The following is a 27,996-nucleotide window of genomic DNA, read 5'->3' as shown; positions in this document are numbered from 1 at the left end:
GTGCGTGTGCACAGTTAGGCCTGGGAGGGGCTTGTGTAATCTCTCTCTCAGAACAGCCCTACTGGGCGCGAGACAGAATACACAAAAACGTATTCTTCAGGACAGACATTATCCAGTCATACCTCTCCAATGAAAAGGATGAAAGCCAAACACACTGTCTGACACAGAGAAAGACAGAGAGAGAGAGAGGAGGGGGGATAAAGAGTTACTGTCGGGGAATGTGGACAAAGCGGGAACACTGTAAGTACAAGGGTTCTGAAAGGGTTCTTCGGCTGTTCCCATAGGAGAACCCTTTTTGGTTCCAGGTAGAACCCTTTTGGTTCCAAGAAGAACCTTTTTGGTTTCCATGTAGAACCCTTTCCACAGAGGATTCTACATGGAACTCAAAATGGTTCTATTTGGAACCAAAAGGGTTCTACATGGAACCAACAAGGGTTCTTCAAAGGGATCTCCTATGGGGACAGCTGAAGAATCCTTTTAGGTTCCAGACAGCACTTTTTTTCTAAGAGTGTACTACATCGCTGTGTTCAAAGCCAGACCTGTCAGACCTTTCAGACAGTCAGTCAGCCATAACAGTTTTTGTCAGGCATTGTCTACCTCTGATTATACCTAAAACTGACCTTGATGTTGAGGAGTGAAACTCACACACTCTCACAACAGGCAACTCAGAGAGAGGCAGAGACAGAATCAGTGAGAAACAGAGGGAAACTGAGAGGGAGCGATGGAGAGAGGGAAACTGAGGGTGAGAGAGAGAGGAGGGAGAGATGGAGAGAGAGAAACAGGGGGAGAGAGAGGTGGAGGTGGAGAGAGATGGAGAGATGGAAACAGAGGGGAGAGAGCTCAATCCAGAGGCTCAGACAGGAGATTGTGCCTTTGAGCAGCCTTGTTGTTAAACATTCTGACCTCTGCAGAGAGGCAACCACCAGTACAGGAGAGAGAACACCGTAGAGAGGGCACACACTTTTCTCTGTCCTTCCTTCCTTCCCACCCTCCCTCTTGCATTTTCACTCTGCAGATGGGCCCAGCAGGCAAAGCGGTGCTTGATATGGCATTTTTAGATAGATAGTTTGGATAGATATTTATGTACATGATAGTGATGACAAACACGTTCTCTATGGTGGGTACAGCGTTTAGGAATTCATACAATGTCTCTGTCTCTAACAAGGCTGAATGAAAACTTATAGTTGGGTTAAGAAGTTTAGCAGGGATGTACAGTATATGTGAGGCAAAGCACATTGTTAGCTGTTTGCTGCCCGGTCCCCTTTGTCCTGAAAGCTGTGTTAGAGAAGAGAGTCACCAGAGTGAATCTGCTGCTGCAGAGGATAGAGTGTAATGAGAGAGGCTTTTAGAGGGGGTATATAATGAGATATCTAATGAGGGGAATGAATGAGACACAGCAGGGGGACCGGAGGAGGGGGGGATCACGTCCACTCACAGTAAACAACACAGAGGGAGGGAGGGCCTGTGGATACATACACATCAACTGTCTGCCACCTCACTAATGTTTTTTCTGTCCTCATCAGTGTGTGCGTGTTTCTGAATGAGTTCATATGAGTGAGTGTGTACGGACTACAGGCTATACGATTCTTTTTGTATGTCTATATGTGTGTAGGGGAATGTGCAGGTGTATTGTTGTATGTCTATATGTGTGCAGGGGAATGTGCAGGTGTATTGTTGTATGTCTATATGTGTGCAGGGGAATGTGCAGGTGTATTTTTGTATGTCTATATGTGTGCAGGGGAATGTGCAGGTGTATTGTTGTATGTCTATATGTGTGCAGGGGAATGTGCAGGTGTATTGTTGGATGTCTATATGTGTGCAGGGGAATGTGCAGGTGTATTGTTGGATGTCTATATGTGTGCAGGGGAATGTGCAGGTGTATTGTTGGATGTCTATATGTGTGCAGGGGAATGTGCAGTTGTCTTTTTGTGAGGGGCTTTGAAGTGTAACAATATATTTCTGTATGGGCTGATTGTTACATGTAAGAGCCGTTGTTGCATTAGGAAATGTCTCGGTCTGGAATATAGATGGCAGCTCTGCCTCTGATCTTTCGAGGCATTATGCTCTACGGTAGACAGCTTTGAGGGGATTTCAGAAGAGGAAGTGTGAGATTTTAACAAGGAGAAGATTTGATTTGGCAAACGTTGAGCGGAGAAAAGGTTGCAAAGGAGTGAAAAAAAAGATGGGCTTCAAGCTGAGTCCCACCCACTCAAATGCTGTGCGTCTATTTAGAATTGGATATAGGAACCAAAGCCCTGAACTACCATTGTGTAACATAAAAAAATGCCTCAAATTTAGCTAAAGCTGTGGAATTAGCTTTTCATACAAAGATGCTTCTCTGTCTGCTAAAGACGTAAAGAAATGTGCCTTGGGTTATCTAATGACTTTGTTTTCGTTTATTCTATCATACTGTATGTCCGTTACACTAACCTTACAGCACATCCAGCCAATCAGTTTGCTTTCATCACTTTCATTGACAAGATTGACATGGTCATTGACTATGAATGTTAGTTCTTTACATCAGCTTGATGTCACAGTCTCATTTACATGCAGTACAGGTACCCACTGGGCACAGATGTCAGTTCAACGTCTAGTTTTGATTTCCATTTGTTTGAGTTGTCAACTAACGTGAGTTCAACGTGAAATCAACAGCAAAAAAAAAACGCATTGTCATTGGATTTAGGTTGATATGTGGGTGAAAAAATACAAAATGCCTTTATGTTGATGACTTTTAGCGAATCCAATTAGTTTTCCACGTTGATTCAATGTCATCACATTGATTTTTGGAGGGTTGAAATGACTTGGAAACAACGTTGATTCCACCAGTTTTTGCCCAGAGGGTAAGGTTATGAATGTAGCTAAGATCACCCTTTGTTGATCTTTCATCATTTTTATTTTACATAAATCTGTGGTTAGGGAAATGAGCACACTGCATAGCAACAAGGCAATCACTGAGAGTAGAGAATGGGAGATGTAAATTCTCTGTGCCAAACATAATATTTTATATTATCAGCTGCATCACTGTCTCAAGGGAGGTTAGTGGAATTATCACATAATGGTTCTGCTTTGTGGGAGCTTATTACCCTAACGCCCTTATTAGAGAGTACCAGAGGTGAGTGACATAATAACCGCAGTCATCATATAATACACTGAACAAAAATATAAACACATCATGTGAAGTGTTGGTCCCATGTTTCATGAGGTAAAGTAAAATATCCCAGAAATGTTCCATACGCACAAAAAGCTTATTTCTCTCAAATGTTGTACACACATTTGTTTACACACTCACTCGTTGACAATAAAAGGCCACTCTAAAATGTGCAGTTTTGTCACACAACACAATGCCACAGATATCTCAAGTTTTGAGGGAGCATACAATTGGAATGCTGACTGCAGGCATATCTACCAGAGCTGTTGCCAGATAATTTCATGTTCATTTCTCTACCATAAGCCGCCTCCAACGTCCAACCGACCTTTCAACCGCAGACAATGTGTATGGCGTTGTGTGGGCGAGCGGTTTGCTGATGTCAACGTTGTGAACAGAATGCCCCATGGTGGCAGTAGGTTTATGGTATGGGCAGGCATAAGTTATGGACAACGAACACAATTGCATTTTATCAATGGCAATTTGAATGCACAAAAATACGTTGATGGGATCCTGAGGCCCATTTTATAAGGTATCTGTGACCAACAGATCTGTAGTCATGTGAAATCCACAGATTAGGGCCTAATGAATTTATTTAAATTGACTGATTTCCTTGCATGAACTGTAACTCAGTAAAATCTTTGAAATTGTTGCATGTTGCGTTTCTAGTACATTTACAATATATACGGTATAATGCATTAGGTGTGAACACAACATACTGTATATACTGCAGCCAACAGTTACAATATCCTCTTCTCCTGTGGGTTTATGTAAACCAACATAAGCGTGCTGGCTACTCTGATACAACACCTACAGTCCATTAGGAAAGTATTCAGAACCCTAGACTTTTTCAACATTTTGTTACTTTACAACCTAATTTTATAGTTTTTTTCCCATCAATCTACACACAATACCCCATAATGACAAAGAAAAAACAGGTTTTAAACCGAAATATCATATTTACATAAGTATTCACACTAGAGGTCGACCGATTATGATTTTTCAACGCCGATGCCGATTATTGGAGGGCCAAAAAAAAGCCGGTACCGATTAATCGGCCGCTTTACAAAAAATTTAAATATTTAAAAAAATGTATTTATTTATTTGTAATAATGACAATTACAACAATACTGAATGAACACTTATTTTAACTTAATATAATACATCAATAAAATCAATTTAGCCTCAAATAAATAATGAAACATGTTCAATTTGGTTTAAATAATGCAAAACAAAGTGTTGGAGAAGAAATTAAAAGTGCAATATGTGCCATGTAAGAAAGCTAACGTTTAAGTGCCTTGCTCAGAACATGGGAACATATGAAAGCTGGTGGTTCCTTTTAACATGAGTCTTCAATATTCCCAGTTAAGAAGTTTTAGGTTGTAGTTATTATAGGAATTATAGGACTATTTCTCTCTATACAATTTGTATTTCATATACCTTTGACTATTGGATGTTCTTATAGGCACTTTAGTATTGCCAGTGTAACAGTATAGCTTCCGTCCCTCTCCTCGCTCCAACCTGGGCTCGAACTAGGAACACATCGACAACAGTCACCCTCGAAGCAGCGTTACCCATGCAGAGCAAGGGGAACAACTACTCCAAGTCTCAGAGCGAGTGACGTTTGAAACGCTATTAGCGCGCACCTCGCTAACTAGCTAGCCATTTCACATCGGTTACACCAGCCTCATCTTGGGAGTTGATAGGCTTGAAGGGGTGGGTATAATTTGTGGAACGTTCCAACAGGAATCTGTTCCAAAAAAAACGTAAAGTAAAAGGTTACCAACCAACAACGCATTCAAACCTAGCTAACTAGCTGCCGAATAGGCATCAACTCACCACGTAGCTTATTCTTAATGTTTGTCCATAGGCAACCAGAGTGAGGACAGACATTTTTCGGAATAAACGTGATGGGTGAAAAACGCAATGAAATAGACCACTCCCTACCCGGTATCTTATTCTGCTGCTATACAACTTTGTATGCGTTGTTTTTTGGCAACCTTGTTATTTACGAAGTTTTTGGAATAGATTCCTGATGGAACGTTCCACAAATTATACCCACCCGGCTTGAAGCACAGCGAAGGGCTGCTGGCAAAACACACTAAAGTGCTGTTTGAATGAATGCTTATGAGCCTGCTGCTGCCTACCACCGCTCAGTCAGACTGCTCTATCAAATCATAGACTTAATTATAATATAATAAACACACAGAAATACCAGCCTTAGGTCATTAATATGGTCGAATACGGAAACTATAATCTCGAAAAAAAAGTTTTTTTCTTTCAGTGAAATACGGAACCGTTTCGTATTTTATCTAACGGGTGGCAACCCTAAGTCTAAATATTCCTGTTACATTGCACAACCTTCAATGTTATGTCATAATTACGTACAATTCTGGCAAATTATTCTGCAATGAGCCAGGCGGCCCAAACTGTTGCATATACCCTGACTCTGCGTGCAATGAACGCAAGAGATGTGACACAATTTCATGTTAGCAGGCAATATTAATTAAATATGCAGGTTTAAAAATATATACTTGTGTATTGATTTTAAAGAAAGGCATTGATGTTTATGGTTAGGTACATTGGTGCAACGACAGTGCTTTTTTTGCAAATGCGCTTGTTAAATCAACACCCCCGTTTGTCGAAGTAGGCTGTGATTCAATGAGAAATTAACAGGCACCGCATCGATTATATGCAACGCAGGACACTTTAGATAAACTAGTAATGTCATCAACCATGTGTAGTTAACTAGTGATTATGTTAAGATTGATCGTTTTTTATAAGATAAGTTTAATGCTAGTGTAACAGTGTAGGTTCCGTCCCTCTCTTCGCCCCAACCTGGGCTCGAACCAGGGACCCTTGCACACATCAACAACTGACACCCACGAAGCATCGTTACCCATTGCGCCACAAAAGCCGCGGCCCTTGCAACGCAAGGGGAAACCCTACTTCAAGTCTCAGAGCGAGTGACGTCACTGATTGAAATGCTATCAGCGCGCACCACCGCTAACTAACTAGCCATTTCACATCGGTTACACTAGCTAGCAACTTACCTTGGTTTCTTGCTGCCCCCGCGTAACAGGTAGTCAGCCTGCCATGCAGGCTCCTCGTGGAGTGCAATGTAAGACAGTTGGTTAGAGCGTTGGACTAGTAACCGAAGGTTGCAAAAACGAATCCCCACTGAACAAGGCAGTTAACCCCCGTTCCTAGGCCGTCATTGAAAATAAGAATGTGTTCTTAATCTGACTTGCCTAGTTAAATAAAGGTGTAAAAATGAAGAAGAAGAAGAAATAGAAGAAATAAAAAATACAAATTTAAACGGCAAATCGGTGGCCAAAAATACAGATTACCGATTGTTATGAAAACTTGAAATCGGCTCTAATTAATCGGCCATTCCGATTAATCGGTCGACCTCTAATTCAGACCCTTTACTTTGTTGAAGCACCTTTGTCAGCGATTACAGCCTCAGTGTCTTCTTGGGTGTGACACTACAAGCTTGGCACACCTGTATTTGGGGAGATTCTTTCATTCTTCTCTGCAGATCCTCTCAAACTCTGTCAGGTTGGATGGGCAGCGTCACTGCACAGCTATTTTCAGGTCTCTCCAGAGATATTGGATCGTGTTCAAGTCCGGGCTCTGGCTGGGCCACTCAAGGACATTCAGAGACTTGTCCCGAAGCCACTCCTGCGTTGTCCTGGCTGTGTGCTTAGGGTTGTTTTTCTGTTGGAAGGTGAACCTTCGCTCTAGTCTGAAGTCCTGAGCGCTCTGGAGCAGGTTTTCATTAAGGATCTTTCTGTACTTTGCTCCGTTCATCTTTCCCTCGATCCTGACTAGTCTTCCAGTCCCTGCCGCTGAAAAACATCCCCACAGCATGATGCTGCCACCACCATGCATCCCTGTGGGGATGGTGCCAGGTTTCCTCCAGACGAGACGCTTGGCATTCAGGCCAAAGAGTTCAATCTTGGTTTCATCAGACCAGAGAATCTTCTTTCTCATGGTCAGAGTCCTTTAGGTGCCTTTTGGCAAACTCCATGAGGGCTGTCATGTGCCTTTTACTGAGGAGTGGCTTCCGTCTGGTCACGCTACCATAAAGGCCTGATTAGTAAAGTGCTGCAGAGATGGTTGTTCTTCTGGAAGGTTCTCCCATCTCCACAGAGGAACTCTGGAGCTCTGTCAGAGTGACCCTCGGTTCTTGGTCATCTCCCTGACCAAGGACCTTCTCCCCTAATTGCTCAGTTTGGCTGGGCGGCCAGCTCTAGGAAGAGTCTTGGTGGTTCCAAACTACTTCCATTTAAGAATGATGGAGGCGACTGTGTTCTTGGGGACCTTCAATTGTTGATACCCTTCACCATATCTGTGCCCCGATACAATCCTGTCTAGGAGCTCTGTGGGCAATTCCTTCGACCTCATGGCTTGGTTTTTGCTCTGATATGCACTGTCAACTGTGAGACCTTATATAGACAGGTGTGTACCTTTCCAAATCATGTCCAATCAATTGAATTTACCCCAGGTGGACTCCAATCAAGATGTAGAAACATCTCAAGATTGATCAATTGAAACAGGATGCACCTGAGCTCAATTTCGAGTCTCATAGCAAAGGGTCTGAAAACTAATGTAAATCAGGTATTTTATTTGTAATACATTTGAAAAAAAATTAAAATATCTGTTTTTGCTTTGTCATTATCGGGTATTGTGTGTAGATTGATGAGGGGAAAAAATGATTTAATCCATTTTAAAATAAGGCTGTAACGTATCAAAATGTGGAAAAGTGGAAGGGGACTGAATACTTTCCCAATGCACTGTATATCCTGTTCAACCAATACTGTTGACTTGGATGCATTTTGACATATTCCCTATTGGTCGATCCTAACCCTACTTTGTTCAGACTTCCCATCCTTTCCCCTTCTTTGTGCAGTTACGTTTCCTCTCTCTCTGTTCTCTCTCTCTGTTCTCTGTTTCTGCTGGCAGTGCATGTTTCCTGTGTTGTGCATCCAGCAGGAGGTCTGGACTCATCCTACCATTAGCCACCTCTGGTCCAGGCTTTGATGTGTTTGGTGTCCACTTCTGGAAAACAACACATACGCTACTCTGAGGTCCTTCCGTTTTCCCCCACCCTGACTATTGGACCTCATTGAACATGCCCCCTTCACCTGTCCTAGAATGCCCCCCTGTCGTGTCCCAACTCACCTTTTCAGGCGGGTTCCCTCCAGACCTCTCTCTCCTTCTCTCTCTTTCTCTCTCTTTTCTATCTTTTGTTCTTTCTCTCTCTCTCTCGCTCCCCCGCTTTCATCCTTTCATAAGCTCAAGGCAGACTCTTCTGTGAGAACAAACAGCATACAAAGTTGGGATGTTTTTGTTGCCATGGCACCGGCAGGAAGCCTAGGCAGAGAGCTCTGTCAATATTGTATATATATTAGTATTATTAAGTGTTTTTTTTTGTTGCATTTTGAAACAATTTTTTGTTTTTATGATAACCTGTTCAGCAAAAATATCTGGTGGTGGTTGCCCATGGAGTTGCAGGACTGAAAATGGCAAGTCTGTTTACTTTGCTTGGCTAGCATTAGCTAGCTAGCTGGGAAGTCTGTTTACTTGGCTTTGCTAGCATTAACTAGCTAGTTGGGAAGTCTGCTTACTTGGCTTTGCTAGCATTAACTAGCTAGTTGGGAAGTCTGCTTACTTGGCTTGGCTAGGATTAGCTAGCTAGCTGGCGAATCTAATTTGAATGATGCATCAACACCTGATCAACACAGCACCAGATTTTTATTCCACCTGCCTCGGTTTCTGGAAGGATGTGGACTGTGGTGTGAGGGGATTACAGAGGCTCACCTCGTAGGAGACACTTGGTGATTACTGCCGAGGTGTGGTGTCTCTCAGGCACTTTTGCTGCCAAAGCATCACCCAGGTGGGTGCTACACATTCGGTGGTGGATGTTCCAGCAGACCTACAGAGGAGGAGTAGCTGTGAACTTCAGAGACAGAGGTGCCTGATAAAGAGCTCTCGACTGTTGTTTCTCCCTCCCTGGCTGTACCATCAACACCACCTCTACTCAAGCTACTCCTTTACTGAACTGCATCACGATCTAGCTGTGGAAGACATCTCCCATCAACTGCCAGCTCCCTGAATTTGTTTGAGATTCTGTATAAAAAGCTTTATATTAAATACACAGGAGGTTGGTGGCTCCTTAATTGGGGAGGACAGGCTTGTGGTAATGGCTGGAGCAGAATCAGTGCGTCGTTTGCGTCATTCCAGCCATTATTATGAGCCGTCCTCCTCTCAGCAGCCTCCACTGATAAAATACATCTATTATTATAATTATTAGAGGGGTTGGAGAGACTGACATAGATCAGGTGGAAGCGGTTGGTAGTTATCGCTTGATGGGTTGTGGCATGGACTGGACAATAGGGCCTCAATTATGTTATCTCGTCTTTACTTGACACCAAGCACCATCAAGAAACAACAACAGGTTGTGTAGATAAATATAATGTTTTGTCCTTTCAAGTTGGTAAAATTTCTACCAGCTATTGTCCGCATGTTGAGTCATCCCCAACTATTTCAACAGCAGATGCATTTCTCTCAACATTAACCTGCCTGTGTGTGCAGCCCGTGGGCGTAGTGACCAGAATTCCCCTTCCCAAACCTTCCGTCAATCAGAGTCGCATCACCAGGCAATGTCGCCATCACCATGCACCCATCACTCACAGACTGGTCCGGTGACACTCCCCTCTACCATTCTGCAGGTGACAGCATTGTCCCTGGAGGCGGAGATGAGGGGGACGGGGGAGGAGGGGGACGGGGGGAGGGAGAGGAGGGTAGAAGATAGAGGTGGTGATGGCTCTCTGGTCAGCAAACATGCCTTCATTGTATTCATTACTAATACTGTGCTATAATTGGTAATTGCTATAGCATGACCTGAGACGCCTGTGTACCTCCCTAATCACTGTGTCAGAAATAATCACACTGCCCACATGTAACAAGGCAGGAAGCTCTCAGCGTGTCACCATCATCAACATCTCTCACTTTCCACAGGAAAGTCACAGGAAAATCTGTTGTCCAGGGCGAATGTGTCACTGCCCACGACACACCAACAACAACCTGCAGCTCTGAGGAATTCAGCCAAGACATGCAATGATGCCTCAGCACAGAGACGCTGACATCAATACAGAGACAAGCTTCAGTATACCTGCAACTGGAACTGCAATGACTAACACTAATGACTGAAACAATGCTGTCGCAAAGTGAAGGAGCAAATCACACCTTCTGGTGAAGTTTCAGACACCAATTAAGTGTTTCCTTCTCGTTATTGAAATGATGGACTGGTCAAAAAGTGGGGGTGCAACAGAAAAACCCAAAGAGCGTTTCAGGGAACTTCACCACCGGTGGTCATTAATTGCAGAGCAATTACGAAGCATGGTGTCCATAATGAGTCATTATTGCATTGTAATTGTCTCTATGTCTGAGTAATGAGGCTGGTGTTGGGTGTTGTGATTTGGCTGGTTAGTTCTGCAGGCTCCGCTGGTCTTGGGGAGAGGCATAATCAACAGCAGCAGCAGTGGAATCTCTCTAAGAGAGCCTGGATGGTGTGTGTGCCCTCTGGCCAACCATAATAAGAGGAGCTGTCATGGGAGAGGGCCAGGAGACATCAGCTCCATTTGCAGTTAAGACACAGTGGAGATGGATCACGCAGCTGAGCCGATGTCTGTGTCCAGCCAAATTAGCTCTGAACTAATATCCTTCTGACAGGGTTTAGGATATGTTTCTACAGTAATGTTTTGTCTATCCATAATGGGTCTCTTATGTTGGATGTTTTTAGGGAAATTCAATTCATTCTTGATGTCGGATGACTCGGAATTGTGTGGTGGAAGACGTATCAGATAGGCATTGGTGCTGACCCTGCCAAGAATTTATATTTTCCATTAAACCTTTTGCTAGAGCTCAAATAACGATTCTGTATATTCTGCCCCATCCTGATTGCTGGTAATTACAGTCTGAAGTGTATAAATTAATATGCTTTTCTTTTGTAGTTCTCCTATAGGGACTGCAGCTGCGCTTCTCTTGTCTAAAGGTAATTTGACTATTGAGGCTTTTACAGACTTCTAATGGCCTCCTATTCATTTGCATATTTTATGTATTACCAAGCTTTACAGCACGACTTGGGCAATTAAGCACTTGAGCGATTTCTCAAGGGTCCCCACCTGGACCTGAACCCAAACAACCCTTACATCTCTCTCAAGTGCATTCATATCGTGAGCATTTATCTTAATAGAATTCATTCTCAAATTCACACAGCATCACCAAAATAGTTTGAAAACGGCATCAGTCTGATGGGATGCTGGAGTGATGGAAAAATAATGTGTGTTCTTAGCCTGCCCCCTGCTGGTAAATGGAGAACTACACGTCAGTAGAAATTACTAGGGCTGGGTGTTTTTCCTGCTCCTATCCAGGAGCTCCTGTGGACCTCATTTTATTTGTTAGCCTACAGTGAGGGATATGTTTTATTCGACCATTTGACCTTGCTAGGATTAAATCCTGGCTGTGGACATGATCCTGTGTCACAGTGTCACCTCCTTATCCATTTCAACAGACTGATTTACCACTGTCTTTCTTCTAAGAGTAAAGGTGCTGGGTAGGTCAACAAAAAGACTGGAGTTCCTCTCTACCATGACCCTTCCAGTAAGGAGACGAAGAGACAGGCTCTGGTGAAGTTTTCTTTACCTGCTGGACATTGTTTTCTCAGACTCAGAACACCATCTGTTATTACCTTATGAGTTGATTGTGTAATGTACTGAGAGACAGGTGTTAACTTGTTCACTGGGAATATCATCACCTTCTCTCGTCATCCTTTATTTGAATATATTGTTCCTTCGGTGAGACACGGAAGGGCAGAATACCTCAGGTGCCCATCTGGTTTTAGAGGACAACGTTTCAATTCAACATGTTGTGCTCGTAAAGCAAATAACTTGAAAGTCAGCGGGCGCTCAATTAATCATGCCCTCCAGCATTGCCTGATATATCAGTGAAATGTTTGAAGTTACCTAATCAAGGTGGTGGCAGTAATGATGTGAAGTGGGTAATTAAAACCGCTGGCAATTTTAGATTTTCATTTAGATTTCATATCAGTCATCAGTCATATTTTTTATGATCATGCGCTGGTAATATAGAAGCAGTAATTGTAAAACAAGACATTTAACCCAAATGATCATTTATGTGTACACCATTAGTTCTCAGCAGTAGAGTACTGGTATAGCAGATATCGATTGAGCTCTGAAATACATACTGCAAAAACATTTGTCATCCACAGTCAGTAAGCTAAGGTAGAATGGTGTAATTCTATTTAATAATAGCAGACTCATTTCTGAAATTGCTTGTTTTTTCCAGTTATTTTCCTTTATTCCCTGCCTTCGTCTCAGAGGACAGGCCAACCAAAGCAAAACCCCTGGATTCCTGAGCGAACCACTATGCTCCTTGGCCCTGCTAGCGAGAGTTTAGAATGTTATTGTAACTGACATCATGTGACTACAAAGAGAACAGAAACTGTTGAGAGGACAATGGAGAGACGAAGAGAACCCTGAAATGCTATACTGCACTGTAGTCTATTGTATGTGGAGTGGATGTATTTGAAGTGGGCAGTTATTGGTGTTTTACTCTTGTCTATGATGAAGCTGTCAGACACTTACAGTGTATACAATATGTGGCATACAGGTGGATTCTAAGACGGAGTATGATGATAATGAAGATGATGATGGAGATGTGGAATTCCTCACAGTAGTGATAGTCTCAGCCACCACCGTTGTCTCTGTGTGAGGTAGCAATAAGCCTGGGGACGAGGTTACGATATGACCATGATGACCATTATGCTAATGCTGATGGAAACCATATTGGAAATGACGGTGACCACGATGATGATGATGATGATGATGATACTGGACAGGTTTTACAGGTTGTAGACCAGCTGCAGTCAGTCTGGTGTCAGCTCTGCCTCAGCCAGTAGCACAGTGAGCGGCAGGCCAGCCACTAACAGAGCAGCCATTCCCTGGGTCTTGATTACTTCCAGATGACAGCCCAGACAGCCTGGCCAGAGAGAACTCAGCACTCAGTCACAGACAGAGAGAGAGGGGGGAGGCAGAGATAGGGAAGGGGAGGAGAGGGAGAGAAACAGACAGAGTGGTGGAGAGGAAAGGATGAAGCAGTTGCATGTGAAGTGGGTTTAGCAGTGTTCCAGTCAGCGTTCTTACCTCATTCTCCTGAGGGTTGTTTGTGCACAGCTCTTTCCAGCTGGGACCTAGCTGGCTGCTGTGATTGACTGGTGACTGATCCACATTCAGATCCCAGGGAGACAGACAGACGACAGGGCAGTGTCAGTGTGTATGTGCTGGGCCGAGAGTCAGCATGATGCATCAGTGGGGTCTACTCATCATCACTGTGTTGTACTGCCAGCTGTACCTGGCTGCTGCTCAACACTGGAGGAAAGGTAGGACGCCTGAGCACCTCACAGAGCTTAGACTGACTTCAGGTCAGTTTGAGGGGTCCCCATAGACACGTTTATAGAAAGTGAATGGTTGTTGTGTAGATCTACTCAGATCTAGTAGCAATAAGAAGTAATGAACTGCATTTTGGAATCAAAGGAAAAAAGAAACAAAATGGTTATGTATTAAGTATCGTTGTGTGTTATCATAACTGAACATTTTGCTGCCAAATAGATTATTTAGGTGGAGTTAAGTAGGCCAAAAACAATTCTGCAGACTTTTTTCTGATGTGTTTGCAGACTTTTAAGAGATTTGATGGGTTTTTTTAAGAAAAGACAAAGGTTTTGTTTGCTTTGGCAGGGCTGTGGGTGTTAGGCTCCTGTATGTATGTGATTGTGTTGATGAGAAGGAGAGAAATGCTATTTTCTGAATATCTTTCAACTAAGTTCCCAGGGAAAAACAATTTCAAGTGCCTCTTTGTAGTTGGGGCCAAACATTTGGATCCACATTCATACATTTTCCCTCCCTCCTACACACGTCAATGTTTGGTTCCTTGGAAATGTTGACTGCCGAAAATAGATCCCTCCGAATGAAGGAATGTAGGAGGGTGGATTTACTGGTAAATCACTGAATCAGTCACATGATGTTGAACTTGCTTCAGGAAACGTGACTTAGCTCAGGTCTTTGCTGGCAGATGAGATCCAGTCATATACATGATGTGTCTGTGTGGATACGAGTCTGACATGATCAGATAAAATAATACAAACTTTATTAATCCCAGAGGGAAAACTGGTCTGTCAATCAGTCATGTCTCAGTATCCATTAGGGAAAATATTATTACATGCATGTCATACTAGTACTAAGCTTATCTACTGTATGGCTATTGAACGTCAGGTCACTTCTAAAGATCACATCTGAATATTTATGATTTGATAAAGGGGACAGACGGTGATTTAGAATTGGGGACAAACTGTAAGTGTAGCCCATGTGACTGTCTCTGGCGCGCTCTGACTGCTGCCAAATTCTTCCCCAGCTGTTTTGACTGCAGCAGCTTGGAAGAACATCTGCATATCTGACTTGATGTATTGTTATCCCTTCAATATTGAGACATATCTTGTCCCATATTTGGAGCTCTCAGGTCTTCGGTCCACTGAGAAAGTTCTAATTAGGACATATACTAAGCTTGCTCCAGAGTGTGTGCATTCTGTGGATAATATCAGTTTTGACATCACAATGCAAATGTGGAAACTGGTTAAGCAAACATCATTCATCAGTTGTAGTATGGGAAATGTTCCTGACTTTGGTTTTGGCTCTGACTTTAATCCAAATAACCATTACTGTAAACCTGGAGGACGGGGACCTCTGCCTGCTTTTCTCTAGTCACGACACAATTCCAGCCAAGACCATTTAGCACTGCTTGTAATGAATGGCTTTGTGTTTTCCCCTGGCTCATTCCATGTGCTTAGAGGGAGATTACAAGTTCCCTGCTTGTTTGTGAGGACACAGGGGACAGTGTCCTAGCAAACACTGATTATTTAGTCTAGCGCTACAGTGGGCCGAGAAGCATGAGCGATAATTGGTTTCTTCTAGCTCAGAGCTTTGAAAACTGAGATCTGCTTTCAGAGGTGGCTCATCCACTGTAAACCAGCAACCACTTATTCCATATGTGATCGGCTAGATTTGGAAACCGAGTCTACTGTGTATCAGATGACTGTGTTGGCCCGCTGAGCTAAAGCCTAGGCATTACACAAGTCTTCAGGTCTCAGGCAAAGTTACACATCACATGGGCATTGCACGTATTTGTTTCTTTGTGTTGCTGTTGTTCTGCTGAGGTGAAAACAAGGTTCCCTCCTGTTCTTCACTTCTGACTCGAGCTCAACACAGTGGACTCAACTCATCATCTGTGTGTGGAATTCCAGCTCCACCTACCTCCACTTATACACTGGAAGGCATCAGGAAAGGATGTGCTGCTGGATAAAAGTCAACATTGGGGCTTAGGCTTTCCAGTACATACTGGATGAGTATCTCACTTGGATGCACAGTAGCACATATCAGCCCAAATCTGGGGGGAAATTATGACGGCAATGTCTGGCATTCCTCGCAGCTGCTGTATGTATGGCACCTGTGCAACTACTGGTGAAACCCATACAAATTGCTGGCTGGTTGGAGCAGCCATTTTGGAGCTAATATCTCCACAGTGGTACAGCATCGCCTTAACATCAAACGATTCATGGAAAATGAAGCATGGAAATTAACCTCATAGACCTCATAACCTCACTGTTCACACTGGCTATGTGCCAATAAAAGTTGTTGTCCCTATGGGTGTGTTCTGTATGCTTATACATTCCAACGCTGCTTCTTTAACCCTGTTTCTGAATGGGGAGAATATGGCAAGTGTTGTCCCATTGAGAGTGTGAGGCCTTGGTGGCCGGACGGTTAGGAGTACAGTGGAGAGGGACTGGGAATGGCAAGAGCTGATCTTGGATCAGAATCCATATGGAGTACAGTCGGAGAACAGTGGAATTGTGCTGGGCGTCAGTTGACCAGGAGCTGATTCCTGATCAGCTTCCATAAAGAGGGCCAATGTTTAAACTATGATCCTCATTAAGCTCAGTGAGCCTATATTTCTCTTGGCTCAAACAGCAGATTACTGTACAGTGATTGGATATCTGGCTTAGATTAGTAACAAGAGCACATTCTACAGTATTAGGGAACTAACCAAGCTCAGATAGAATGTCACTCTCTGACAGGTGTTGTATCTATGAAATAATGAGTAAACTATGGTGTAAGGTATGGATAAACAGTAGCCCTGTGTGTTGTGTTACATAAAGCTAAGTTACAACCGCATCGAACACTGAACTGTTGAGAGGACAACTTATTTTACCCCTAGTCACGCTGTGTTCCTACCATGACCTTTCTGTTCAGTCCAGGGCCCAGGCATTCCTCAGACAGACTGAAGCACTGCATGATCGATGGTCTGTTTGTGTCCACTTCATACATGCTCCGACTTCCAATCAAGCTTCTTATTTGGACCTTGTCTGTCTGTACCTGACCCTTCAACCAAAAAGCACATGGCCCTGTACTTTCAACACACAGTCGGAGTTCCTGCCAGGTATTCAGGCTGTAATGGAAAAGAAAGCAAATAAGGTATTGAGCGAGAGATGCTGTTGCACCAAACTTTCTTTGGGTTGGGCTGGGCTGTGTCATCTCTAGGTCATGTTAACAACATTTCTCAAAGTGTCATATTTTTCTGTTGAGGTCAAATACTTGACCACAAGAATGTCTCTATGTACTGTAGCTGTCTCTCAAACTGGTGAAGGGTATTATCATGTCACTACTGTGACTCCTGCCTCAAATTGTCCCCTTAGTGTTAAGAAGCCGCTCAGAGTAATACAGAGAAAACCCTGTGAAAAGAAGCCCATTAGTCCCATTATCTCACTTAACGAGTCCTTTGTAGATATAATAACTACCACATCACCCTTACAGGTAAAATAATAGGTGTGAAGGAGGTGGTTCAGTGAATGGTCTCATCTGAGATCAGAATACCTGCCTTAGCTGCATTTAGGTCAGGAGCTGCCTTTAGCTCAGCAGTCTTGTGGTATGCAAGAGACCAAGGTTGGAACCCAGTTGGTAAGCTTGTGTCCAGGTGTTTCTCTGCTCCTGGTTAGCTCCCCTTATAAATGACAGAGCTGCCATAGTCTGCAGTTCTGAAGGCTGAGAGAGAGGGCTTTTATGAGGAGCAGACCACAGCTCCTGAACTCTCAGGCCTGCTGCGGCACATATGCCCTGACACTTTGAAATCTGACCACACTACCCTATAGCCTATGCCTTATAGACACACCTGACACTTTGAAATCTGACCACACTACCCTATAGCCTATGCCTTATAGACACACCTGACACTTTGAAATCTGACCACACTACCCTATAGCCTATGCCCTATAGACACACCTGGCTCTTTGAAATCTGACCACACTACCCTATAGCCTATGCCCTATAGACACACCTGGCTGTTTGAAAAGAGGGGGCATCTATAACGTGGGACACACCTGCGATTACCGGTGTCAGAGGTTTAAACGTTTTCACCCGGTTTCACATGGGGACGTCTGCTGCAGTTTACCACCTAGTTGTCTCCCACAAACCTGGGGCTAGATAGTTTAACCTCTTACATCTAGATGTTGCGCAAGCGGAACACCGCTCCAATATCCAATGATAGGGCGTGGCGCGAATTACAAACTCCTCAAAAATCCCAAAACTTCAATTTTTCAAACATATGACTATTTTACACCATTTTAAAGACCAGACTCTCCTTTATCTAACCACATTGTCCGATTTCAAAAAGGCTTTACAACGAAAGCAAAACATTAGATTATGTCAGGAGAGTACCCAGCCAGAAATAATCACACACCCATTTTTCAAGCTAACATATAATGTCACAAAAACCAAAACTACAGCTAAATGCAGCACTAACCTTTGATGATCTTCATCAGATGACACTCCTAGGACATTATGTTATACAATACATGCATGTTTTGTTCAATCAAGTTCATATTTATATCAAAAACCAGCTTTTTACATTAGCATGTTTTGTTCAGAACTAGCATACCCACCGAAACTTCCGGTGAATTTACTAAATTACTCACGATAAACGTTCACAAAAAACATAACAATTATTTTAAGAATTATAGATACAGAACTCCTTTATGCAATCGCGGTGTCAGATTTTAAAATAGCTTTTCGGTGAAAGCACATTTTGCAATATTCTGAGTAGATAGCCCGGCCATCATGGCTAGCTATTTTGACACCCACCAAGTTTGGCACTCACCAAACTCAGATTTACTATAAGAAAAATTGGATTACCTTTGCTGTTCTTCGTCAGAATGCACTCCCAGGACTTCTAGTTTACACCCAATGTTGTTTTGGTTCCAAATAATCCATAGTTATATCCAAATAGCGGCGTTTTGTTCTTGCGTTCAAGACACTATCCGAAGGGTGACGCGCCGGCGCGTATCGTGACAAAAAAAATCTAAATATTCCATTACCGTACTTCGAAGCATGTCAAACGCTGTTTAAAATCAATTTTTATGCGATTTTTCTCATAAAATAGCGATAATATTCCGACCGGGAGACGTAGTTTTCGTTCAAAGACTGAAAATGTAAAATGGACTCTTCACGTAAACGCGCGCACCCGTTTCATTGTTCTCAGATCGACCACTATCCAAATGCGCTACTGTTTTTCAGCCAGGGACTGCAGAGTCATCATTCCCCGTTCTGGCGCCTTCTGAGAGCCTATGGGAGCCTTAGAAAATGTCACGTTACAGCAGAGATCCTCTATTTTCCATAAAGAGGCTATAGAAGGCCAAGAAATGGTCAGAGAGGGCACTTCCTGTATGCAATCTTCTCAGGTTTTGGCCTGCCATATGAGTTCTGTTATACTCACAGACACCATTCAAACAGTTTTAGAAACTTTAGGGTGTTTTCTATCCAAATCAAACAATTATATGCATATTCTAGTTTCTGGGCAGGAGTAATAACCAGATTAAATCGGTTACGTTTTTTATCCGGCCGTGAAAATACTGCCCCCTATCCTAAACAGGTTAACCTACATAGACATGTTTACAGTATGCAGTAAGTGTAGGATTTTACATGACCTATTGCCACTGTGTGAATGTATTTGACTATATTGTATACTGTATGCCACTGCGTAAATACTGCAATGTGTGTTGAGTTTGACTGACCTCCTGGTCACAACAACGGCAACCATATTCACCCGCTCAATGGGAAATTATGGATCTATTGTATTTCAGGCCTTCTTTTGGTTGCCATTGGTTTAATGAGTTATTCAACTACTCAAAATGCTATCTCTCCTCTTCTCACTTTCTCTCTCCTTTCTCTTCAGCCCTTTACCCATCAGCTTTTAGAGTGAAGCGTGGCACACACTCATTGGTCAACCCCACCTTCCAGAACTCTGTGGAAGATGTTAATCTGCTTTTTGAGGTGAGTCGAAAATAGCCATCTCTGCTTAAATTACATTAATGAGCTTAAAGGGGATTTAATTAATTGTGAATGTTACTTGGAAACAATAAGATTGTTGTCAGATAAAGTTAAATCTTCCACAAACGTAACGTTTTATTGCAGGCTCTCAGTCTAACAGTCTGGCTCTTCTCTCCGACCCACAATGTCTTTAATACTTAATAATGTTCTGACATTGAACTCCATATCCCAGAGGCCCCTGCTTCTTCTCATTGTTGAGCCAGACCATATCCACTGTGGGCACAACCCAGATTCATCCACACATATTACAGCTGGTATGTTGGAGCCCAAGGAGCAAACATTATGTCTAGACATATACCGCTCAACCATCCACCGCTCTGATGTTTAAGTGGAAAACATGGACACAGAGGTTATAGGTTATTGAATCTTTGTGAATCTTGTGGGGTAGCAGCAAAACATGTTGCATCAGAATCAATGCCACTCAAGCTTTTATATTCGCCATTGCTTCTAAATAAAATATCTTAGGCATAACAAGTCAAAAATACCTGAAAGCTCATCTCTTGTGCTTTTGGGAAGAATTCTTAACTTTCTGAAACTCTGTTAGTTACTTAAGTGAGTTGTAGGTTGCGTAGGGGCCCCTTTCTCCATACTGTAGCAAACTCTTCTATCAGTCCTTGTTAGTGCCAAATCTCAAATCAACCCCTAGACCCTGCACTTATGGAGATCTGAGAGTGCATAGGGTCTAAGGGTTGATTTGGAATTGGGCAATACAGTAGGGGAAGAGGCTACATTTCAACTGTTAAGACAGAACTCAGAACATCGCTGAGCAAACAACAGAAACCAAGAAGTGCGTGTGCAGTAAGCAAAGTTGGAGAGCTCTTGTCTTCAGCAGTGGGCCTATGTGTGTAGGTGTGTGTATCTCCTCAGTTCCATTCAGAGAGAGAAGTGAAAGTTAGATGTTTGACTGTTTGACATTTCCTGTTTGATGTGAATCTTGTGGGTACTACCGCTCGTCGTGCTGCAGGGAAATGGAGGTTGGAAGGGCAGAGGCAGAGGCAGAGAAGCTGTAGGCAAAGGGAACAGTCCTCATGGGTTCAAACTTTATGAATTTCTTACAGTTGAACTTGGGCTACGAGAGTCATGGTTGGAGCAGGAACGTAGTTTTGACCTACTGGGAAAGGGAAGCTGAAGCCTCAGTCAGCAGTCATCATCAGTAGCAGTGTGTGAGTAAAATCATTGGGGAAACCAAGCCAGGAAAAAAAGCCATATTACAACCTATGTGTTGTGAGAATTTATTTGTTTGCTCTATAACCTGTTAGTTCATATGTCTTGCCACTGTGATATATTGATATATAGGCCTAAAGCCGAGTCAATAAGAAGACACAGTGGCAGAATAAATTCAACCACACATTTGTTTCATCACAAAACCGGAGAGCAACCTCTGTCCGTTGAAGTCCACAAAGCATATTGAATGTAACCAACAGTTACATGAACTACAGCATGGTCAAGCAAATTAATGTTTCTGGAATTTTCAGACTACTTAACAACTATTGATTTAGAGCCACGGGGAGTTACCGCAAGTCACAAAGAAAACAGGAGCTGCCTCCACTATTCCACCACCATTTCAACTTCAACATTTCAACATTATCAAATCACCTATGCTTAGTCTAATACAATGACAACTAAAATACACCAAAAACAATCTAGTCCAATCAACGTAATGTGGCGTACAGCAGGTCAGCCACCAGGGGGAGACTCGTCGAGGCCTGGTGACAGACGGTGTATACATCACGAGGCAATGGCTCCATCTGCTGGACGTGCCAGGTCTCGACGGGTTCTCCGGCCAGGACTAATTGGGGCTGATTGGGAGCTGGTGAGTAATCAAGGACTGATTGCTCACCACCTGTGCAAGGTCCATAAAGCTGCCAGAAGGGCAGGACACAGGGAGAGTAGGGGAAGAAAGGACTCCCGTATAGTTGGGGACGGTTACAGAGGGAGCTGGAGTGAGTGCAGTTGGGATCCCGATAGGATACAGCAAGACCTAGGGGAGACCTATCCTTTTCTTTTTGATATATTATTTAAATAAATACCATTGAAACCGAGTTTATCCTACTCTGTCCAAGTCTGATCTGTGTAAACGTCTTGACCAAACCCCCTGGTCTGCCACAAGTGGTGGAGAATGCGGGCAATCTGATAACGTGGTCAGATCAGGGTTGACGTTTACACAGCATCAGCATGGACAAGTTGATAGCTCAGTTCATCTGGGCCCAACAAGCACAACAGACGGTTCAGGAACAAACGCTGGAGAAACAGCGACTACAAAACGTCCACCTCGTTGGGAAAATCAGGAAGCTGCAAGGAGGAGCGTCTCCTGCATCACATCCCAACCAATTTTTAATCAAGCTAACGGAAGACGATGACATCGAAACATACCTCTGTACGTTTGAACGGACCGCGCTATGGGAAGGATGGCCAAGGCCGAAGTGGGCAAGTCTGCTGGCCCCGTTCCTCGCTTGGAATGCCCAAAAGGCGTATTGGAACCTGAACGGCGAACAGGCGGCTAACTATGACAGACTCAAACGGAAGATACACAGCCGCTACGGGTACAGCCTGGCCCATCGGGCTCAACAGTTCCACAACTGCAGGTTCGTACCCGATGCATCCCCCCGAGCCCAGATGAGCGACCTACTGCGCGTCACCAGGGCATGGCTCCTAACCAACGTATCCACCCTCTCCATCCTTGACAAAGTGGCACTGGATCGCTTCTTACGGGTGCTACCCCACGACGTGAAGAGGGCAGCGAGTTTATGCGAGCCCCAGACCTTGGAGGGCCTCCTGGAAGCAGTGGAGAAGCATTAGAACACTCAGGCCCTGCTGAGTGGGAACGGGGACGAGGGGACAGAAGGACAGCCCCACCGCTGTATCCCCCGAACCGACAGTCGGCAGGGCCAAAGGACCGCAAACCCGTGGAGAGACGGCTGAGGTAGGGCCGACCCGCCACCGACGACCCCAGGTAGATGGAGACCAAATGTGCCCGTGGGCACATTGCCTGGAATTGCTCGGCTTGAAAGGAGTCGATGCCATCAGCTAGCCCCGGAGGCGAGGTGGGTCACGCCGTGAACTATGTCACCTCCTGTTGGGCGCACCACGAATCAATTGCACCCATGGTCCCGGTGAAGGTTGACGGACACGACACGGAAGCGCTATTAGACTCCGGAAATACGGTTACGCTCGTAACCACGAGCCTGCTGAACCAGGAGACTGAACAGGGTAGGGAGATGTCCATTTCCTGTGTTCACGGTGACACAAAGCGGTATCCAATCGTATGGACCAACATCGTGATGCCACAAGGGAGCTGCCAGATGATGGTGGGTGCAGTACCAGAGTTGCCGGTACCTCTCCTAGTGGGACGGGATTGTCCGCTATTCACGGCCATATGGGGGCATGAGTTGAGGAAAAATACATCAGCCGGCCGAAGAAGAGAGCGGGGACGACCCATCGCCTGTGCGGCCCGGAAGCAACCGGTTAACCAACCTGTATCTACGGGTCCAGAGTCGGAGGGGGCGCAAGAACCCGACCCCCTGGTTAACCACTGGAGGAGGAGCCCACCTCCCCCTCCTCGATTTCGAGGGGCCAGTCGAGACACTTGCTGGGGGCCAACTGTGGGGACAATTCGGGATGGCCCAGTGGGAGGGTCTGAACTTGAGAGCCGCCGCAGCCCAAGTGATAGCGGTGGATGGACAGCTACTTCCGTGGGTGAGTGACTGGCGATACCCCCATTTCCAAATCAAGAATAACCTTTTGTATCAGGTGTCGCTCCAACAGGGGGAACTTTGAGAAGTTGCTGCCCCGACGGTACGTGGGAACCATTCTTCAGGTGGCCCACACCCTCCTGGGAATGGAGAAGCCCCGGGAATGGATCGCCACCCGGTTCCACTGGCCCGGGATGAGGAGGGCCGTGGAAGACTACTGTCGCAGCTGCGCGGAGTGTCAAATGACTGCCCCAAAGGCCCACTTCCGAAACCCACTGGTCCCCCTACCGATCATTGGGGTGCTCATGGCATCGCCATGAATGTAGTGGGACCCCTGGTAAAAACAGCACGAGGACACAGGTACATCCTGGTAATAGTAGACTATGCCACCCGGTATCTCGAGGCCATTCCCCTACGGGCGGAGGTGTCCAAGGGAATCGCCCGGGAGCTGTTCCACCTCTTCAGCCGGGTGGGCATCCTGAAAGAGATCCTGACAGACCAAGGTATGAAGTTTATGCCCCGCCTAATGAAAGAGTTGTGTGCCCTCCTGCAGATCAAGCAGATCTGGACCTCCGTTTTTCACCCGCAGATGGATGGGCTCGTTGAGCGCTCCAATAAAATGCTCAAGCAAATGCTGCGGAAGGTCATCGAGCAGGACAGGAAGAACTGGGACCAGCTACTACCCCACCTAATGTTCTTAATCCGAGAAGTACCTCAGTCCTCCACGGGGTTTTGGACCTCGCCAAGTAGGTGTGGGAAGCCCAACCGACCCCATTACGCAACGTGGTAGAGCACGTGGAGACGATGAGGGAGTGGATGACAGCCATATGGCCAGTTGTGAGGGAACATATGGAGAAGGCCCAATGCACCCAAGCCCAGGTCTCCAATCGGGGAGCCCAGCCCCGAGAATTCCAGGTGGGAGACAGGGTGTTGGTCTTAATTAATCCCCACGGCCGAGAGTAAGTTCCTGGCAACATGGCATGGGCCATACGAGGTGATCGAGAAGCTGGGACCGGTCAACTACCGCGTACGGCAACCGGGAAGAGGGAAACCCCAACAGATTTACCACGTGAACCTGTTGAAGAAGTGGTACGAGAGGGCAGCCTTGGCCATGTTATGGTCGGGACCCAGGACGCCAACGGTACCAGTGGTGGTCCCGAGCAACGAGGACCTCGACCCTGCCCAGAAGCAAGAGCTCAGGGAGCTTGTCGATCGGAACACGGTGGTGTTCTCCGAGACGCCAGGCCGCACGACCCTCATTGAACACCACATCCGTACCCGGCCCGGGGAAACGGTACGAAAGAGGCCATATCGGATTCCGGATGCCCGAAGGAAGGCCGTGAAACAAGAAGTGGAGGCTATGCTGAGGATGAAGGGTCATTGAAGAGTCTCACAGTGCATGGTGCAGCCCCATTGTGTTGGTGCCCAAACCGGATGGTAGCCTCCGCTTCTGTAATGACTTCCGGGGTGTGAACGAAATAAGCTTATTCGACGCCTACCCCATGCCGAGGGTGGATGAGCTCATCGACCAATTAGGAAAGGCCCGGTACATCAGCACCCTTGACCTGACCAAAGATATTGGCAGGTAACATTTGCAGCCTCCTCCCGGGAGAAGATGGCGTTCTCGACTCCTGACGGTTTGTATCAGTACCGGGTGCTCCCGTTCGGTCTCTATGGAGCCCTGCCCATCTTCCAGCGACTGATGAACAGAGTGCTTCGACCCCACCAGCAGTACACAGCGGCATATCTGGATGATATCATCATCCACAGCCAAGGTTGGGAAGAGCACCTGACGCGCCTCCAGGCGGTGCTGGATGCGCTTAGACAAGCCGGGTTGACCGCGAACCCCAAGAAATGCAAACTAGGTTTCGAGGAGGTGGAGTACCTGGGGTATTTGATCGGACGGGGGAACGTCAAGCCCCAGGAGAGGAAGGTTCACGCGGTACGTGACTGGCCCGTTCCACGTACCAAGACACAGGTCAAGTCCTTCCTGGGACTGGTCGGATACTATAGCCGGGTTATCCCCAACTTTGCGGCTATAGCTTCCCCCCTCACCGATCTAACCAGGGCCGCGAACCCCCGCCTCCCGAAAACAGTGAGATGGACGGACGAGACAGAAGCGGCGTTCAGCCGTCTGAAGGGAGCGCTGTGCTCCCATCCGATTCTCGTAACGCCCAATTTCCAGGTGCCGATGGTGGTCCAGACGGATGCATGTGATACGGGACTAGGGGCTGTTCTGTCCCAGATACATGATGGGGAGGAGCACCCCATCATGTACATCAGCCGAAAGCTGATACCGAGAGAAAAAAGTACTCTATTGTTGAGAAAGAGTGTCTAGCGGTGAAGTGGGCGCTAGACACTCTCAAGTATTACCTGTTAGGTACCCACTTCACCCTGGTCACGGACCATGCTCCCCTGGTCTAGATGGCCAGGGGAAAGGACACAAACGATCGGGTCACCAGGTGGTTCTTGTCCCTTCAACGCTTCTCTTTTTCTGTTGTGCACAGGTCAGGGGCGAAGCATGGAAACGCGGATGCCGTATTGAGAAGGGAGACATACGTCACACTGATGACAGTCCCCTCCCCGACAGAGCTAAGGGGGTGGGGGGGAGGGGCGTGTCATAGGGGAGACCTATCCTTTTCTTTTTGATTTATTATTTAAATAAACACCCTTGAAACCGAGTTTATCCTACTCTGTCCGTGTCTGATCTGTGTAAACGTCTTGACCAAACCCCCTGGACTTCCATAGTAAGCTAAATATGATGTGGCTTCCCATGGTTCTGATTTCTCTCTCTCTCTCTCTCTCTCTCTCTCTCTCTCTCTCTCTCTCTCTCTCTCTCTCTCTCTCTCTCTCTCTCTCTCTCTCTCTCTCTCTCTCTCTCTCTGTGTCTCTGTGTGTGTCTGTGTGCACTTGTGCATGCATGAAAGTAGAAAAAACACATTGACTCACCCTACTTGTAGAGAAATGCCAATGCCATCCTCATCTCTTTCATGTTGACGAAACGGTCTATACAGTACATGCTTTTATTTTTTGTTGTCCTAGGCTACCTGGCTAAAAGGCTTACTCGCTAGCCTAACTTCCTTTCATGGTCAACGTTAGCTAGTTAACATTAGCCTTCTACATCTAGCTACATATTGAACTTCCATGAGATACATTCCGCCTCTTGCGAACTGAAGTAAAATTCTGAAAGACCTAGACGAAATATTTTTTTAAATTACACTTTTTTCTTTTACAATTTTTTGGGGAAGCCTGGCTTCCCTTGGCATCCATGAATACATGCCAACGGGAGTCAGGTTACTCAAGGTAAACCGTCCCTCTATCCATGGAAGGAACAGAAACGTATTTTTAAGGTCTTAATTATTGAGTGTTTAGTCCGATTCAACTGAGGAAAAGACAGCAAACATATTTTGTAATGTATTGTATACCCCCTGGTGGTAAGAGCTTGACTTGTATTCCACTTATACCATTGGTGGTGCATGAGGTGAGTTTCACCATGACTCTGTTGGGAAATCACTCTGATCGACTCATTCAGTCAATTGATTAAATCAATCAAACAATCTCAGAACATGAAGGCACTGAGATGACAGATGGACATATGAAAAGTGGATCTGATAGAACCTGTAAAGAATCTAATACAACTGTGTCTGTCTTCTAGATCCTGCTGGCAGGCCTGCAGATCGAGGGTGAGGACAAGCCCTTCGTGATCCCAGACAAGGAGCTGGCGTCTCTGAGGAGGGTCCAAAAGCTGGAGGTTATCTGTGAGGACATCCTGCCCAAGAGACTATCTGAGATCAGACGTCTGACCTCCCACCTGTCCCAGCGCAGAGGTGCCCTGAGCAGGGAGGACTTTGAGCGCACAGTGCTCACTATCGTGTACACTGCCCAGACACTGGCTCATACCACCTCCCAACACCAGAAGGCGCTGTGGGGAGACGCCCTGCTGCAGCTGTTCAGGGCCATACAAGAAGATCTGACGCCCCCACCCAGGACACCTCAGCACTAGTGTTATGGACATGTGGACACATTCTTTCAGATACTGTAATATACTGATTATTTTATACTGTAACACAAGTCACTTTTTGGCAGAGAATTTGAAGGATGTTTTCTATTGAGTTGTTTTGTATTATCAAATGACTGTTCTGATAATGTAATATGTTTGGTTATGATGATATGATCTAATCATATTGAAAGGAGGATGTGGGAATAGGAGGGATGTGATCTATGTGCTGTTCATGTTCTATCTATTGGATTCCGCCTTGTTCTAGGACTTCAGATGTAATCAAACATTTGAAATATTTTATCAGTCACTCTGTCATGATTCATAACCGGTCTTTATCAAATCTTCTGTCATAATCTTCTCAGCTGTTTATCACAATCACATAATCTTTCCCCAGCACAGTCCTATGGCAAAAAGGAGCTTCATGAAAAAGTTATCCTATGAGGTGCAGAAATATTGTATTGACCTGTAACATTGCTTTGGATGAAGACAGGGGTATCAATTTGCTCAGCTTATTTCTCTGTAATTGATATTATAATAAAATAATTCTCAATATATATATTTTATAACTGTACCATAGTTATGGCCATGTTATGAACCAACCTATCCCGATGCAGTAAAAACATATATTTATGCAAAATCTTT

General features: G+C 45.0%; 1 protein-coding gene across 2 annotated transcripts; it reads left to right on the top strand.

The window, feature by feature from the left end:
• Positions 1 to 27,993, top strand: LOC106609496 (protein FAM180A). Of its 2 annotated transcripts, none has more exons than XM_045722169.1 (3): positions 1 to 240; positions 19,508 to 19,605; positions 27,010 to 27,993. In XM_045722169.1, the coding sequence occupies exons 1-3, from the start codon at positions 219 to 221 to the stop codon at positions 27,355 to 27,357; spliced, it is 468 nt and encodes a 155-aa protein (XP_045578125.1). In that variant the 5' UTR covers positions 1 to 218; the 3' UTR covers positions 27,358 to 27,993. The 2 variants fall into 2 exon arrangements, with proteins under 2 accessions (XP_045578125.1, XP_014063846.1); XM_014208371.2 differs by lacking the exon at positions 1 to 240 and adding an exon at positions 13,243 to 13,613.
• The last annotated feature ends 3 nt before the right edge of the window (positions 27,994 to 27,996 follow it).

The sequence above is a fragment of the Salmo salar genome, chromosome ssa07, assembly GCF_905237065.1.
Source record: "Salmo salar chromosome ssa07, Ssal_v3.1, whole genome shotgun sequence".
Classification (NCBI taxonomy): Eukaryota; Metazoa; Chordata; class Actinopteri; order Salmoniformes; family Salmonidae; genus Salmo; species Salmo salar.
This window is presented reverse-complemented; position numbering and strand designations above follow the sequence as displayed.

What these genes read in the sequence shown, in the direction of transcription:
- LOC106609496 (XM_014208371.2), top strand. Translation starts at nt 13,532, where the DNA reads ATGATGCATCAGTGGGGTCTACTCATCATCACTGTGTTGTACTGCCAG. An exon ending in TGCTCAACACTGGAGGAAAG is followed by an intron (nt 13,614 to 19,507) that starts GTAGGACGCCTG and finishes CTTTCTCTTCAG; the next exon opens with CCCTTTACCCATCAGCTTTT. An exon ending in ATGTTAATCTGCTTTTTGAG is followed by an intron (nt 19,606 to 27,009) that starts GTGAGTCGAAAA and finishes TCTGTCTTCTAG; the next exon opens with ATCCTGCTGGCAGGCCTGCA.